General features: G+C 39.1%; 1 protein-coding gene across 10 annotated transcripts in view; it reads left to right on the forward strand.

The window, feature by feature from the left end:
- Positions 1-17,946, forward strand: part of CCDC158 (coiled-coil domain containing 158) — a 75,765-nt gene that overhangs the window by 54,855 nt on the left and 2,964 nt on the right. For 5 of the 10 annotated variants that reach the window (XM_070394498.1, XM_070394495.1, XM_070394505.1 and 2 more), the window contains 5 exons: positions 3,296-3,456; positions 5,775-5,834; positions 6,918-6,977; positions 14,103-14,170; positions 16,510-16,668. In XM_070394498.1, coding sequence (XP_070250599.1) covers positions 3,296-3,456; positions 5,775-5,834; positions 6,918-6,977; positions 14,103-14,170; positions 16,510-16,668 — 508 coding nt within the window. Of the gene's footprint in view, positions 1-3,295; positions 3,457-5,774; positions 5,835-6,917; positions 6,978-11,721; positions 11,961-14,102; positions 14,171-16,509; positions 16,669-17,946 lie in introns of those variants that run through there. The other 5 variants (XM_070394504.1, XM_070394500.1, XM_070394519.1 and 2 more) reach the window with 4 other exon arrangements.

A 17,946-nucleotide genomic window follows, 5' to 3' on the forward strand; every position in this document is an offset into this window, starting at 1 on the left:
CAGCATTCTGAGAGGTGAGCGGGGCAGGGAGTATGGGCTCTCTGTCTACTACGCAACCTCACTTCATGCTCATATTTTCAGTTTGCAGCCTTGTTCCTGCTGTGCCAGATATCCCTTTGAAGCCTAAAGTCCTTTGGTCAGCCTCACCCAGAGATTAAGCCTCTGAATTCACTTAGGGGGAAGGAATGAGTAATTATGTAATTATATGGGTAGGACATTTGGGATTCTAACAGCTTCTCCCATAGACTTTACCCAATCCTCCTATTTTGCCACTCTCTCTTACCTTGGTCTTCAGGAACATAAGACCTCCACTTTCTGAGCCTTTCTAGAATGCTTCCATGCAGAGCAGGTTGCTTCTTGTTGGCTACTTCTGTGCTGGTACTTTAAATTTTAGCTTTACTTGTTCTGCTAAATCAGTTATGAAATGATCCATGTGCTTTCCATCCCCCAACTTTTGTTATCATTATTCATCTAATATTACCTCTCCTTTTCCTCTTTATCCTTGTTAATCCCTTTAGTGTCATTTTAGTGGGGCTTTAGATAGAACAGAAATAAATGCCAAGTTTATCTTTAGAAGTAGAATCTTACTGTTTGCATTGCCCTGCATTGTCCCTTCATTTATCTTATGTCCTTTTAGCCTTCTTGTTCCATGATTCTAATAGTAGCTGAGATTGACTGAACACCAGCCACTGTGCAGAGTACTTTCTGTAGATTATCTAATTTATTCCTCAGAACTACCCACCAGAGTAAGTGCTGATTGTTCTACCTATTTCACAGATGAAGAAACTTGGCTCTTGAAGAAGCTAAGTGACTTACAGAGTTCACATCCAAATAACACAGTTGTGCCAAGATTTAACCAAAACAGCCTGAGCCTAGAGCCTGTCTTCTTAACTTCTGCTTCTCTATACTACCCCACCGAATGCTTTTTATTAAAAAAATAATTTAAATAAATGATGATATAGATAGTGTGTCTAAAAATATTATATTTCATTAGGTTTTTGTGAATGAACATTATGCCATTTTAGAGCCTCAAAGGCTTCTAAAATTATCCAATTTACTCCCCTTGTGCTATAGGTGAGAAAATGGGAGAACCAGAAAATTTATATCATGTGACTTGGTCTAACCTCAAACACCTGCATATGTTTGTCTGTGTTAGAGAGTATATATGTACATACAAATACACATGTAATTGGTAGGTTGACATCAGAGCATTTTATATTAATATTTAGATAAGCTATTTTAGCATATAAAAAGAGACTATTTCCAGGATAGTATAATTTTATTTCTGTATCAGATTCTATACACATACACTATAATTTGTACTAGGTGGGCTTGATCTTTGTCACTGAAGTACCCATGATGTGGGCAAGATTTTTAGTAATACTTTATAACTTTTATTTCCTACTCACTCATTCCTAATATACAGTATAAATAATATATATGCATTTGAAAAATCTATTTATATTTCATTTTTATTACAGTCTTCTAGCAGGAATACTAGCATAAGAGATGGATTTGGGTCAGACATTCTCAAAATAGAATAATCTAATTCAAACTGAATGAGATCAAGCTTTTATTTTTAGCTTTTACATTTATCTTCTATCTTTGGAGAATGGAGATAGGACCAGTTGAGAAGCATACAATCTCCCTACACGTTTCTTATTTCACATCATAACTCATAAACTTGCTTGTAATGACTCAAGGCCATTAGGGAGAACAGTATTTGGAGGAGATGAAGGTGTATTAAAGATCTAATTTTAGGCATTATTTTGGAACAAAGTCTAACATACAATGTAACAGAAAACTAATCAAAACACAAAATAAACTTAAGTTTAACAACAACAGTATAAGCTTATATTCTTACTTTGAAACCTAAAGCTTGTAGAAGTTTTCGCCTGGAAATGTATGTCCTCTAGAAATAGCCTCCGTGTGTATTCTAAGGGTCAGAGGACTGGGGTGGGAGGGAGCAGGAGTCTTGGATGGTCTCCAGTAGCTTCAGGAAGAGCGTATGCTTAGTTGTTTCTTTACCAGCCTGACTGGAGTCATATTTAAAGAATGTTTTAGAACTGTTCATTTTCTAACTATTTTCTAATTTTAAAAAGTATATTTTGTTTGTATTAGAAATCAAAATATGTCCCATATAGATTAAGTAGTGAAGTATTAAAAATGAATCGATAAAAGAATTGCAAGATACACAAACATTAAAAGGGGAGATTCATAATTTTGACTAAATAAAGCTTAAATCACAAAACCACAATAAGCAAAATTTAAAAGGAATCACAAACTAGAAAAATATTTCCAATAAATAAAGAGTTCCTATCACCCTAGCTGGATGGCTTGATTGGTTTGGAGCGTCGTCCCATACACCAAAAGTTTGCAGATTCATTTTTTGATCAGGGTACATACCTAGGTTTCAGGTTTGATCCCTATCAGGGAGCATACAGGAGGCAATCAACCTACCTTTCTTTCTTTCTTTCTTTCTTTCTTTCTTTCTTTCTTTCTTTCTTTCTTTCTTTCTTTCTTTCTTTCTTTCTTTCTTTCTTTCTTTCCTTCTTTCCTTCCTTCTTTCCTTCCTTCTTTCCTTCCTTCCTTCCTTCCTTTCTCTCTCTCTCTCTCTCTCTCTCTCTCTCTCTCTCTCTCTCTCTCTCCTTTTCCTCCCTCTCTAAAATAAATTTTTAAAACTTCCTAAAAACAGTATTGAAATGATTTTGCCTGAATGTAGTTGTTAATATTTAATGACATTGTCTGATGTTCATACTACACTGTTTAAATTAAAAACAAAGAAGGTTTTGACCTAGTTGGTTTGGCTCAGTGGATAGAGCATCAGCCTATAGACTGAAGGGTCACTGGTTCAATTCCAGTCAAGGGCACATGCCCAGGGTTGCAGGCTTGTTCCCCAGGAGGAGGCGTGCAGGAGGCAGCCAATCAATGATTCTCATCATTGATGTTTCTATCTCACTCTCTTTCTCCTCTCTGAAATCAATAAAAATATATTTTAAAAAATAAAAAAGGTTTAAAAGTAGATGTGTATAATTGGCTCCTATGTGTATATTCTAATTTGTAAATATGTGTGCATATACGTATAAATAAGTATACACACATTTATAAGTTAGATATGGCACTATGTTGATCATTGATTATCCCTGATTAGCAAGATTACTGATGATTTTTGTTTTCCTCTTCTTCATAATTTCTATTTATCAGTTAAATTAATTTTATAATAAGAAATAACAGCATACACATCTGAAACCACCCCCCACAAAGTGTATTTGTTCTGTACATTGCTTTGTTACAGCACTCTCTGAAACCTAACGCCCTGAAGGAGGACCCCACAAGGGACCTGAAACAGCTTCTGCAGGAACTGAGAAGTGTGATCAACGAGGAGCCCTCTGCACCTGTGGGCAAGGCTGAGGACGATGGGAGAGCACCTTCCCTGGGAGTCACATTTGGGGCTGTGTAAGACCGAGTGTCCTTCAGGGTGGGGAAGCTCCTCACCCAGGGGTTTGCCATCAAGTTGTCTGTGTACTACTCTCTAGGACAGTGATTTTCGACCAGTGTGCTGCAAGAATTTTTAAAACGTGCAATCAGACTACTTAGTCAGGGGCACTGACCTCTTTTTCCTTAGATTGTCAAATAGAAAAATGACAACAGCCAACACAGCAATAGCCATCCGGTGTGAATGAATCAAAATTATACCTATTTTTTGTCAGATTGGTAAAAATCCTATCTAATAAAGATGGAATATGCAAATTGACCATCACTTCACAACAAAAGATGGTGGTGCCCCCAGCCAATAAGGAGGGAATATGCAAATTGATGCGACAAAGATGGCAGTGTCTGGGTCAGGACGCTTGCATCATCGCCATGGCAATGATGCAGGCATTCTGCCCAGCCCCGGCTGTTCCGGGCCTCTGGGCAGCGTGCGAAGGTGGAAAGGTGGCTCTGGCCGGAGCAAAGGTAGTGCCAGCTGCCAGGGGAAGGAAGGCTTTTCTTGCACGAATCTTCATGCATCGGGCCTCTAGTTTTAATATATTTTTTGGTGTGCCGCAGAATTTTAGTAATAAGTTTATGTGTGCCATCAGATGAAAGGGTTGAAAATCACTGCTCTAGGAGGTTGAGGTTTAAATAATTTTCAATTTGACATTACTAAGGACAGCAATATGAAAGTGGAGGAGTTAAGCAAAAGTAAAATAACTTGACATAAAGAGAAAATAATATAGTTACTCTATTCAAAAAGTAATCAGGGTGAGGCATTACCCAAAGTTGCATTTCTATGTAAATTTATAGTTCCCAACAGATTTCACATCCATAATCTTATTTGATTATTACAACTGTTTGAGACAACACAAGGCAGTATTTATTTTACAAATGAAAAAACACACATTTCAAAAGGTTGAGTTGCCTACAGCCACATAGGTGAGAACTATATACCTCTCCAGGTGTAATCCAATAGGAAAGGCCTTGGTTCTCTAGGTATTCATGCCAATGTGTTATATCAAATTAGTAACACTTTAGATCCAAAAAGGATTCAACCAGTTTATGAGCCCTTTCTTAAACCTATAGAAATAATGAGAGTTTCATATTATTTTCAGACAGTGTTTTAAAATTTTACTGGGTATTGTTATTAGATTAACTTAAAGCATTTTAATATGGTATATACTATATTTTTAGTATTATAATACTAATTTTATGTGAGCTGTTAGTACAACAACATTATTGCAATATTCATTTTCTGGTTATATAATAAATATCTAAAAATAATACTTTCTGAAATAATACTTATATATAAACAATCTCCAGTTTCTTAATATGTTCAATTAGTATATATTAACCAGAAGTAGCAAAATATTAGTTGGATTTTCCTAATTTTTACTACAAATATTATTATTATCATTTTAATTATTGATTTCAGAGAGGAAGGTAGAAGGAGAGAGAGATAGAAACATCAGTGATGAGAGAGAATCATTGATCGATTGCCTCCTGCATGCCCCTCACTGAGGATCAAACCCACAACGTGGGCTTGTGCCCTTGACTGGAATCAAACTGTGACCTCCTGGTTCCTAAATTGACACTCAACCACTGTGCAACACTGGCCGGGCTATTAATATTATTAATAGTAATAGTAAAATGTTAGTAGTAACAGACAGTTACCTAAGATAACATCGTATACTCTGAATCACACATTAAAAACATTCTATTGGCCACTCCATCAAAGAATACTTACATGTGCAGAGCACTGTTATTTTTGTCATAACTCTTCCATATACCTTCTAAGCCAGGGCAGATTATTAAGCTCATTTAACAAATGAATAAATTTAGGAACAGACTGAGTTGCTTCCTCCTAGGAAGCAGAGAGGCAAAGCCAGAAGTAAAAGTTAGAGCCCCTGGTGCCCAGCACTAATCATTCCACAAGGTTGCCATGACTTCCCTGGTGGGATTTTCATCACTTCAGCCATTGTGGGCTTGACTATATTATAGTGCATTGAATATGAATATATTTGGTCCCTGCTGTTAGAGAATTTATGTTCGTTTGCTATAATCCTACAAATGACCTTTTCACCAAAGCATAAACTCTGTGAAACTTTTAAGAGTCCATGGGATGAAAAAGCATTTTTGAGTTGATGAACTTTGCAAATTTTGTTTGGAAGCCTAAAATCTACTGTTGTGCCTTAAAGAAGAATTAAATACATATGAGCAATGATTATTCTAAAAATACATGGAATCTGGAAATTGTTCTTTGTGTAATTAACTGAGAGTTATATTTATCTATACAGAGATGGTAGAGTAAGAGATTGCATTACGGAATCAAGCCTGAGATTAGAGATGTGCCATAGGTAAGAAGAATCTGAGATTCTGAATTTAGATAATTGTCTAAGAATTTTATATGTGACTAGGTAATTTGGGAATTCTGTTTTGATAGTTTACATGGGAATTGATGGGCATTTTGAGATCATCGAAAGAAAGCTGTTACATTGTTTAACTGAAACTAAAAAAGGATTTCAATTAAATGTACTACAGTAATTTACTTTCTAGAGATCATTTAATAGGCATACTTTTGCTTATTTTAATTTTTGCTACTGTTTACCATGTAGCAAAAATCGTGTGCCACATATTTACAATGGCTTACATCACTTTTGAGAGGAAGGCAGTCTGGAAGTAAATGATTACAATCTCACTAGAGCAGCGGTTCTCAATCTGTCGGTCGCGACCCCTTTGGGGGTCGAACGACCCTTTCACAGGGGTCGCCTAAGACCATCGGAAAACACATATAGAATTACATATTGTTTTTGTGATTAATCACTATGCTTTAATTATGTTCAATTTGTAACAATGAAATTGGGGGTCACCACAACATGAGGAACTGTATTAAAGGGTCGAGGCATTAGGAAGGTTGAGAACCACTGCACTACAGGATTATAAGAACCTCACTGAAAACAATCCTATTTTCATCAATAATTGAATAGCTGAATTTTTAAGTGGAATCATAAAAAGAGCATAAGGACATGAAATCCATGACCCCTAATTAAATACAACTTCTGAGAAATTACTTTAGCCATAAGAGAAAAAAAGCTAATATTAATTTGTTATTTATTTTAGACACGGGCCATTGCTTGCAGATTTTCCGCAATTCCTCACTTTCTGCTGCACTAAGTACATGATCCCTCAGACTGACATTTAAGCATCTCCCTGTCACCAGCCTGCTTAATCTAGACAGACTACTACTCCTGATTCCCATTTCTTTTTGTCTCCAACTTTTTCTCCATACTGTTTCCTCCACCCAGAAAAGCCAGTGCCCCAATCTCATTCTTTTGAGTCTGTGCTTGTCTAAAAGCAATGTCCAGAGGAACAATTTTGTTTTATCACTAAGTTAAAATAACATTGTATAGTCTTTAATTTCCCCATCCCTCTTCCAACAGAAGCAGCAACTCATTAAGGGACTCCACCGAAGGCAGCAAATCAAGTGAGACTTTCAGCAGGTAAGAAATGATCTTACCAGCCCTGACTTTCAGAATATCCTCTTTACTCCTGTTCATTCATTAACTCAGGAGATCACTAATGGCCCATGATGTGCCACACTCTGTGCTAGGTGCTGAGACAGACAGTGAGCAAGAGATAGGGGCCTGTCCTCAAGTTGCTTACAATCTAAGGTCTGTTTATTGACTGACTGCCTGGGAAAAAGCTTACTTTTTCCTTTCTATTTTTACCAACTATAAATAATAAAGTTATCAGAGCCCTTTTATATTATAAGAATATGAGAATGAATCCTACTGTTTAATTTCCAGTTGAACAGAGGCTCATTCATTGCCATATCTTCAGTACCAAGCACCTGCCACATAGTGGCCATTCAGTGAATATTTGTTTAGTGAATATATTAAGACATATTATAAATATTTTCTTACTGTCCCTGCTACTTGATTGCTGGGGCTGACTGGCAGATCCTGAACGACGGATGAATGATTACTCTGACACATGTTTCTGTGAAAGAGAGGCTAAGGGACTACTTGGCTATCGCCACCAAGTAGTCCTGTTCGCCTGTCTCCTTTGGCTTTTATTGTAACAACAGTTTGAACTAAAATTAATTATTAGTTACTATCAGCAGGGTAAGCATTCTTGAGAAAACACATGCGTCCTTTAAGCAACGACATTTTAAAGTCTAAACATAAAGATTCTAGTAAAATACCTGGGGGATTGGACTTGTTTGGAAAAGTCAAGGTAGGGGCTGCTGCCTTTGGCAAGCTCCCCCACCGCCCCCCAGGCCCCCGACCTTTCAGAGAATCCTCCTTACAGACAGTCCAGCCAAGTCCCGTGCTTCCCCACACTTGGTCAATATACAATGAACTTGAATCTTTCTAAGTATATCTTCCTGTTAACCTAAAGGAAATGAGATCTGATTTTACTTCTCACCTAGTGTGTAACACTGTATTGTTCCTATGAATAATATTTGCAGCTATCTATTGCATATTTTTGTATTTTGGGGCTATTTCAGACTTACTACATTAAGTCTACCTAACCTATGACATAGGCATTATTATCCCCATGTATAGGTTAGTAATAAAGACTCAGATTGCTTAAGCAACTTGCCAAGATCATACAGCTTGTAAACAGTAGAGTCACATTTGAACTCAGGTCTAGCAGGCGCCTGAACTCCGGGAACCTGGACTGAGCTGCCAGAGAAAGAGCCTAATCCTGGGCATGGGCACAGAAGGCTGCTTCCCTGAGCTAAGTAAAGCTCTGCTGTAGTTTTTCCAAGACTAGAACAATCTGCTTCCTGCAGCAGCGATGTGTTTGTAAAGAAGAGAGAATGGTGAGGAAAAGGGGCCCTAGTCCCTTCCTGTGTTCAAATGGGAAGAAGTGATTTTTAAGTATTTAACAGAAGCTCTGAAAAGTGTGGTGCATAACTAGAAAATTAGAACTGCATTATAATGCTCCATGCTATGGCAAATTGGCCATGTTTTAAACTCACAAATAAGTGAGAAAGAATATCACAATTGCTGTTTACCTCAGTATTTCACTGTAGGTGCAGCACCTTTTCTTTAATCAAGATCTTATGGTAATGTTTCTTTTTCTTTTCTTTCTTTTTTTTTTTTAATATATTTTATTGATTTTTCACAGAGAGGAAGGGAGAGAGATAGAGAGTTAGAAACATCGATGAGAGAGAAACATCGATCAGCCGCCTCCCGCACATCCCCCACTGGGGATGTGCCCACAACCCAGGTACATGCCCCTGACCAGAATCGAACCTGGGACCCTTGAGTCCGCAGGCCGACGCTCTATCCACTGAGCCAATCCAGTTTCGGCGGTAATGTTTCTTAATCCAGAAACTTCTGTAGCCATATAAACTAAATCAATATATTCCACATACCCAGAGCAGAATAAAAAAGAAACAAGTAACTCTGGTATTTGTGCTTGAATTAATCTGACAGAAAGCAACATCTCTCAGAAGTTAACTAGAGGCCTTGTGCACAAATTCGTGCACAGGTAGGGTTCCTTGGTCTGGCCAGTGATCAGGGTTGATCGGGCCGATCAGGGCTGGCCTGCCTAGGGGATGGGGATGCTGCAGGAGGTTGGCCCACCATGAGAGGTTGGCTATGGAAGCGCACTGACCACCAGGGGGCAGCTCTTGCATCGAGCGTCTGCCCCCTGGTGGTCAGTGCGTGTCATAGCAACCGGTCAACTGGTTGTTAGGTCGACCAGTCGCTTAGGCTTTTATATATATAGATAAGCAACATAATACCCTAAAGAAGGTTTCTAATATAGGCTTCATAATATCTAGCTCCTTTTTTTACATCTCCATATGGATTTTTCAGTAAATGAAATATAATGACCCAAAGACTATAATCCTATATAATAAAAGCCCAATATGCTAAGTTTCTGGTCGACTGGTCTCCATTCAACCAATCAAAGCATAATATGCTAATGATATGCTAAGGCTGCTCAACTGCTTGCTATGACGTGCACTGACCACCAGGGGGCAGAGAGTCGACCAGTTGACCTGTCACTGTGACATGCACTGACCACTAGGGGGCAGACAGTTGACCGGTCGACCAGTAGCTATGATGTGCACTGACCAACAAGAGGCAGATGCTCCAACTGGTAGGTTAGCTTGCTGCTGGGGTCCGGCCAATTGGGACTGAGCAAGGTGGGCCAGACATGCCCTGGAGCCCTCCCACAGTCCCTCCCTGGCTGGCTAACCTCCCTTGTCCCTTTCCAGCCCTGATAGTGCACCAGTGGGGTCCCTCGGCCTGGCCTGCGCCCTCTCACAATCTGGGACCCCTTGGGGGATGTCGGAGAGCCGGTTTCGGCCCAATCCCGCAGGCCAGGCTGAGGGACCCCACTGGTGCATGAATTCATGCACTGGGCCTCTAGTGAACAAATAAAGATGGCCATTCCACAGCACCATTCCCTTCCAGCTCACACTTCTGTTGGCACAATTGCTTTCCCAGGTCACCTATGCTTCAATCTTAACATTATCATTGATTCTTCTTTCTCTCTTGTCTCATTTGTCTAGTCACCAAATCTTAATAATTTTGACTCTAAAACAGCTCTCACATCCATTTTCTTCTTGCAATATCCCCTCGAACTGTATTAATTTCCCATGGCTGCTGTAACAAAATTAGTGGCTTAAAACAATACAAATTTATCTGGAGGCCTGAAGTCTTAAATCAGTTCTATTGAGTTGAGGTCAAATGCTGTCAGGGCCACATGCCTCCAGAAGCTCCCAGGGTTAATTCATTTCCTGACCTTTTTTCCAGCTTCTAGAGCTTCCTTTCTTGCACTCTGACCTGTGGCTCCTTCATCCATCCTCACAGCTCACAGCATAGCATCCTCAGTCTCTCTCTGTGGAGACTGTCCTATCATCTTCTCTCTATATAAAATCTCCCCCTGCCTCCCACTCAGAAAAAAATTATGATGGCATTCAGAGCCCATCCAGATAATCCAGATAGTCTCCCCATCTCGAAATCTTGAATCTGACCACATCTGCAAAACCTCTGTGCCATATAAGGTAACATCAATAGGTTCTTGGCATTTGGATACAGCTATGTTTGGCAGCCATTGTTCAGCCTAGGCCTTCGGCCTTTCTTTATGGACTATTGTGGTGGCCTCTACAGTGTTTAGTGTGGATGTTTTTCAGTCTCTGCTCTCTTGCATGTTCCAGTCACTTCTATGCATCAATTTCAAATCGGTCTGCCTAAAGCACACCCCAGACTATATCTGTTGCCCAGCCCCAAACTTCAAAGGTTCCCCACTGCCTACTGCATCGAGCAACTCTTTAACCTGGTCATTAAGACACACACAATGTAGCCATGGCCTTCCTTTCCAGGGCTTTTTTCCTAACATAGCTATTCTCAAACTTATTGGTCTCAGAACCCCTTTGCACTCACTAATATCATTGAGGATTCCAAAGAGCTTTTGTTTATCTGGGCTATTTCTGCTATTGCCATTTTAAGTATTGGAAAGTAAATTTTAATTTAAGCATTTTTAAATGTTAGCACATTGCAGACCAGTAGTGTTATTGCTTGCTTTACCCAGTGGTCAGATAAGTTTCTATTGAATGAGTACAGACCATGTTTTACATAATGTTAAAGGCACGCTTTAAAATTAAATCCCCATTGCATTTTGAAGTTATTTATTACATGTTCTTGCAAGCTAATATCTTTTTTTAAATTGTTTTATTACTTAAAGTATTACAGAGTATTATATATGTCTCCTTTTTTTTCTCCCCTTGATCTTCCCCTAGCCTCTCATACCCCCCCAGTGTCTTGTGTCCATTGGTTATGCTTATATGCATGCATACAAGTCCTTCGGTTGATCTCTTACCCCTCCCCCCAACCCACCCCAGCCTTCCCGCTGTAGTTTGACAGTCTGTTCAATGTTGCTCTGCCTCTGTATCTATTTTTGTTCATCAGTTTATAATGGTCTTAATTATCCATAAATAAGCGAGATCATGTGGTATTTTTCTTTCATTGACTGGCTTATTTCACTTGGCATAATGCTCTCCAGTTCCATCCATGCTGTTGCAAATGGTAAGAATTCCTTCTTTTTTACAGCATCATAGTATTCCATTGTGTAGATGTACCACAGTTTTCTAATCCATTCATCTGCTGATGGGCACTTAGGCTGTTTCCAGATCTTAGCTATGGTAAATTGTGCTGCTATGAACATAGGGGTGCATATATCCTTTCTGATTGGAGTTTCTGTTTTCTTGGTATATATTCCTAGAAGTGGGATCACTGGGTCAAAGAAACCATCAACAAAACAACAAGAAAGTCCACTGCATGGGAGAACATATTTGCCAATGTTATCACTGATAAGGGTTTAATCTCCAACATTTATAGGGAACTCATACAACTTAACAAAAGGAAGATAAACAATCCAATCAAAAAATGGGCAAAGGACCTAAATAAACACTTTTTAAATAGACACTTTTCAAAAGAGGACATTCAGAAAGCCAAGAGACATATGAAAACATGCTCAAAGTCACTAATCATCTGAGAGATGCAAATCAAAACAACAATGAGGTACCATCTCACACCTGACAGAATGGCTATCATCAATAAATCAACAAACGACAAGTGCTGGAGAAGATGTAGAGAAAAAGGAACACTCGTGCACTGCTGGTGGGAATGCAGACTGGTGCAGCCACTATGGAAGACAGTATGGAGGTTCCTCAAAAAGTTAAAAATGGAACGTCCATTTGACCCAGTGATCCCACTATAAGCTAATATCTTTTTAAAGTATGACACTTTGTAAACACTGTGTAATATGAAGTGGAGAATTCTTGTGATCTGTCTGCAATGTGTTAAGATACTGATATTTATTTATCCTATATAATAAAAGCCTAATATGCTAAGTGTCCAGTCATTCAGTCGTCCATTCAACCAATCAAAGTGTAATGTGCTAATTATATGCTAAGGCCGCTCAATCGCTCACTATGATGTGCACTGACCACCAGGGAGCAGACGCTCTGACTGGTAGGTTAGCTTGCTGCTACCAGTCAATCAGGACTAATTCAGCTGATCAGGACTGAGCAAGACAGGGCGGACATGCCCTGGAGCTCTCCCGCGGTCCCTCACCAGCTGGCCAACCCCCTGTGTCCCTCCCTGGCCCCGATCATGTACCAGTAGGGTCCCTCGGCCTGGCCTGTGTCCTCTCACAATCTAGGACCCCTCAGGGGGGCACATTGACTGTTAGATAGTTCCATCTACAGTGGGACCTTGACTTACGAGTTTAATTCGTTCTGTGACGGAGCTCATAACTCAGATTACTTGTATGTCAAATCACTGTGACGTTCGCTGCACCAACTAGCGTTGGGGTATCTGAAGCTGGCTTGTAACTCGAGTTTTTTTGAGCTTGCAACTCAAAGCAAAAAATCGGCCGAGAGACGGCTTGTATCTCAAAAAAACTCGTTAGTCGGGACACTCGTAAGTCAAGGCCCCACTGTATCTATATAATAAAAGCTTAAGCAACCATTACAGCAGAACGACTGGAACAACCAGAACGACTGGTCACTATGATGTGCGCTGATCACCAGGGGGCAGATGCTCAATGCAGGAGCTGCCCCCTCGTGGTCAATGCGCTCCCACAGGGGGAGTGCTGCTCAACCAGAAGCTGAGCTCACAGCTGGTGAGCACAGCGGCGGTGGCAGGAGCCTCTCCAACCTCCATGGCAGCACTAAGGAACAGCAAGCTGAGTGGTAAGGAGCGAGCAGGTGGGTGGTAAGGAGCAAGGGGTCCCGGAATGTGAGAGGGCAAAGGCCAGCCTGAGGGACCACCCCCCCCCCCCCCCCCCCCCCCGCACACCGCCCCCAGTGCACAGATTTCATGCACCGGGCCTTTAGTTTAAAAATAACAAAGTGTATTGCATGTTGCCATAATAATTTATTTTATTATAGCTATATTTTCAAACAAACAATCATTGAGAAGGTGTTGTTTCACAATTTAATGCATGGCTTTAAAAAGATAGCTGGATTCTCCTGTCTGCATCTGCGTTTACTTGGCTATGATGTCAGATGTCATGGAGCCTCTGTGAAACTCACTGTACACTTGTAAGAGATTGAGAGTTAAAAAGGAAATGTCTTGGTATTATAGTGAAAATTTCCAAAGACTTATTGACCTTACAAACCCTGCAAGGGAACCAACCACCTTGAGAACTGCTGCCATAATATTTTCCTACGGGTACCCAACCCACAGAGCTCTGTGGATTTTTCAACTTACTGATTTAAATAAATCTGATACTTTTGTACAGTGATACTACTATTGCTAAGAGAGATTTTTTCTTTTTCTTTTTAAAATAAGTCTTAGAATCCATGAGAGAAAGATTTGGATTTTATAGCTCCTATTACACAAAAGTGAATTTTCTAGCTAGGATTATATACTATTACATTTTCATTTTGCAAAATGTTTCTGGGCACTGAATGCATAGAGTGCAACTTTGGGTCTCCCTCACAGGGTTTCCTAGGGCTTTGGCAGGTTAGGGTAGGGACTGCCACCTTCAGTTCATATTTAAGCCCTCACTTTTGCCGGCATTAGCTAGCTTCTGTCCACCAAGATTAGCACTGTTTTTGAAATGGAGTGTTTGCATGGCCATTCTTGTGCTTCCAGAGAGCCAGTCGCATTGCATGCAGGAGAGCTGGAAGACCCCTCGAGCTGCTTTACATTCCCCTCTACAGGTGAGTTTCCAATGAAAGCACTGAAGCGGGCTGCTTAACACCCCACAGTGGCTCCCTATTTCCACGAGGACACAGACTAACACTGTTACAGTAGCCTGTACGTCGCTGTGAAGTCTCTGGTCTCATTCCTACTCTCCCGCTTTTCCAAATCTGCTTCATCCATCCTTGAATTGTTCTTGAACATCCCAGGCAGCTTCTGGTCAGGGCCTTTCCACCACTCTTCCTCCACATTGCTAACCCCTCACCACCTTTGGAGCCTTTGCTCAAATGTCACTTTCCCAGTGAGACTCTCACAATCTTATTTAAAAATGTTACCCTCCCATACTCCTAGAGCCCCTTCTTTTTTCTTTTCTTAGCTTGCACATATTTTAATAAGCTATATAACTGACTAATTTATGTTGTTCATTGTGTGTCATTCCTGCTAGACAAAAGCTGCACAAGGGCAGATGTCTCTAAGAGTTCGGTTGCCTGATCTATCTCCCAGGCACTTAGAACCTCCTTGGAGCATAGCAGGTGCTGAATTAATACTTACAGCATGATGAAAGGAAAAGGAGAATTGGGACAGATGGTTCTCCATATAATTTCTGAAGACTTATAGACAAAATGTTCTTTATACCAGTAAATATAAGGAGATCGGGGAAGAGATTGAAAGATAACAGAATCTGTTGAAAAGCAAAACGGCATAACTGAGACTAAAAATGGAAAAGAAGCCCTGTCCAGTTTGCTAAGTGGTTAGAGCATCGGTCCACAGACCGAAGGGTCGCAGGTTTGATTCCTGGTCAAGGGCATGCAACTCGGTTGCAGATGCAATCCCAGGCCCCATTAGGGCGAATGCAGGAAGCAATTTGTCTTTCTCACGTTGATGTTTCTTTCTCTCTCTCTCTCTCTCTCTCTCTCTCCCCCCATTTCCTCCTCCCCTTTCACTCTAAAATTCATTGGAAAAAATATCCTTGGGTGAGGATTAAAAAACAATAAAAATAAAAAAGGAAAAGAAAAAAAATGGTACAAAGGAAAGCATTATTAAATATATATATATATATATGAATGAAATCATACTCACAAACATGATAGACCCCCTAGAGAAAATTTACACAAAAGGAATATTTAACACTAAGAAAGATAAAAAATAATTATAGAAAACATGTTAGCTTTGGAAGGCAAGGGCAAATGGGCAAATAGACACATAATCGGTATTTCTATGAAAGACAACAAGATAAATGGGAAAAATTAAACTGTAAATGATGGTTATTCAACAAAAGTATAGCTGTAAATCTGGACAGTGATAATGTAAATAGGCAAAATTGAGATGTGAGGTGAACGAGATACGAGAAAAGATAAGTTTTTGAATTTTCTTTTATAGAGAAGTATATATAAAATCAAAATAAAATATTCTTTAATAAATACAAACTCAATTTATAAATAATCTTTAACTTGTGATAAATCTTTTAAGAACTAATATTTGAAAAAAAGCATTTATTTGAAATTTAGCAATTTCTTTATGTTTACTTCACTTATATGTTTTTTTATTGTTTTATGCAAGAGAATACAAGATATATCCTTGCCTTATTAGATTAATATAAATGAGTGCTTTTACCTCTTCTTATACATTTTGAGTACTTTAGAATACGTTAACTCCATTCACTGTTCTTCCAATTTACATTCAATTATTATCACATATTTTCATTATAAATGTAAATACCACAATGGATAACTTTCATGTTTTGTACGGTTAATATTCATTTAAATAAACCCACATAGTTACACTTTATCTTCTATCTGATATTATTTCACTTATGCCTTTAATGTTCCCTTTAATGTAAGTCTTCTGGGAACATATTTTCTCAGTTTCTGTTTTTCCGAACTTGTCTTTATGTTCATTTTTGAAGAATATCTTTTGCTGAGTATAGAATTCTAGGGTTGACATTTTTCCTTCACTTTGAAAATATTCCATTGTTTCTACGAAGAGATGAACTCTAAATTTAATTGTTGCTCATTTAAATGTAATTTGTCTTGGTGCCCTTCTGGCAGCTTTAAGATTGTTTTTGTCTTTGTTTGTTTGCTTTTTAGCAGGTTTTATCAATATGCTGAGATGTGGTTTTCTTTATATAGAAGAACCTGTTTGGTTTGTGCAGTCATGCTGTGTGAATCATGCTGGTCTGTGCCTCCATTGTCCAGACCTGTGGGTTCTACCTCAAGCCCTGGGTATCTACTAGGACATCCTTTCTCCCTCCCCCCATCATTGGAAACATTTTCTCATGAAAGTTTGACTTGTTGAGAAGTGTGGCATACTATTTTTAATTAAATCTGTGCTTTTTCTTTTGTTCTTGCAAAATTTTTAGTCAATCCATCTGTGAAAAATTCAGCTACTCGGTCATTCCATTCTTCTCCTAAGAAGTCTCCGGTTCACTCCCTCCTAACTAGTTCGGCTGAAGGTTCCATATGTTCCACATCTCCATACAGGTCCGCCAAAACTATCCATTCAGCTGACTCTGTTAAAGGTAAGAATCACCTGATATCACCGATGAGATTAATTGATTTCCCTGCTCTGGTAAACGGAAAGTTCCTTTTTATAGTCAGAATAAGATTTTATTTGGTGTTCTTATATGCAAGTTCTGATAGCTAGCTGTGCAACTTAAGTGGGTCTGATTTAAATAATAGCTATTGTGTATACACACATGCACACACCCCTTAGTAAATATACATAGACATACGTAAATATTATCTCTTTCTTTCTCTGTCACAAATAATGATTTTTTCTATTTGTAATAAGATTTTGGGTCTTCTTTTCAATGTTGTGACTTCTCTTATTTACATTCTCTGAAATCCCAGCCCTCTTCTGTCCGTGCCTTTGTAAATGCAAGTGTCTATCATGCTAACTTACCAGAATGTTCTCATTTTTTATTCTAAGTTCTTTTTGTGTGTGTGCTAAGACAGATGGGAAAATGTTTGATTTAGAATAAGTGTCTGATAATAAGTGGATGTTCAATAAATAAATGTTGACTTGAACCTGAAGTGTTTTTCATCCTGTGTGACAGTGAGTCAGAGGACCCAGGCTCTCGGGTATCATTCCCACTGACAAGGGGTAAACTAGGCAAATTGTCCCATCAGAGACTAAGACTAAAATTAAAATCTTGAGATTGCCAATTGAGTATTTTTTAGAGATTGACAAAACTTAGCATCCTTATTAGAGAATAGCTTGCATGTACCTAGCCCAGTGATGGCGAACCTTTTGAGCTCGGCATGTCAGCATTTTGAAAAACCCTAACTTAACTCTGGTGCCGTGTCACATATAGAAATTTTTTGATATTTGCAACCACAGTAAAACAAAGACTTATATTTTTGATATTTATTTTATATATTTAAATGCCATTTAACAAAGAAAAATCAACCAAAAAAATGAGTTCGCATGTCACCTCTGACACGCGTGTCGTAGGTTCGCCATCACTGAGCTAGCCCCTCCTCGTAACTCCTGCCACATTTATTCTCGGCTCACTGCGGCCAGACGAGCATCCAGGCTGCCCTCTTCCATCTTATAACCCCTCCCTCATTCAGGTGACAGCAGCTAAAATGCGCGCTTGGCCTCACACACCTTCAGGAATGTCACCAGTGTCAGTATTAAATCTTGCTCTTCCAAACTCTAAGTTCATGGAACTCTAAGGTTTGTTATGAAAAGCTGTCATTTACAATGCAGAATATATCATTAAACAAAAAGTATTTCTCTCACTCATCCCATTTAATGCTGTGTAGTTAAATAAGAGTAAATCAGCTTGGTTTAA

This window comes from Myotis yumanensis, unplaced genomic scaffold (assembly GCF_028538775.1).
Source record: "Myotis yumanensis isolate MYYU_CA2020_CCGP unplaced genomic scaffold, mMyoYum1.0.hap1 SCAF_1, whole genome shotgun sequence".
In the NCBI taxonomy this organism is placed as follows: Eukaryota; Metazoa; Chordata; class Mammalia; order Chiroptera; family Vespertilionidae; genus Myotis; species Myotis yumanensis.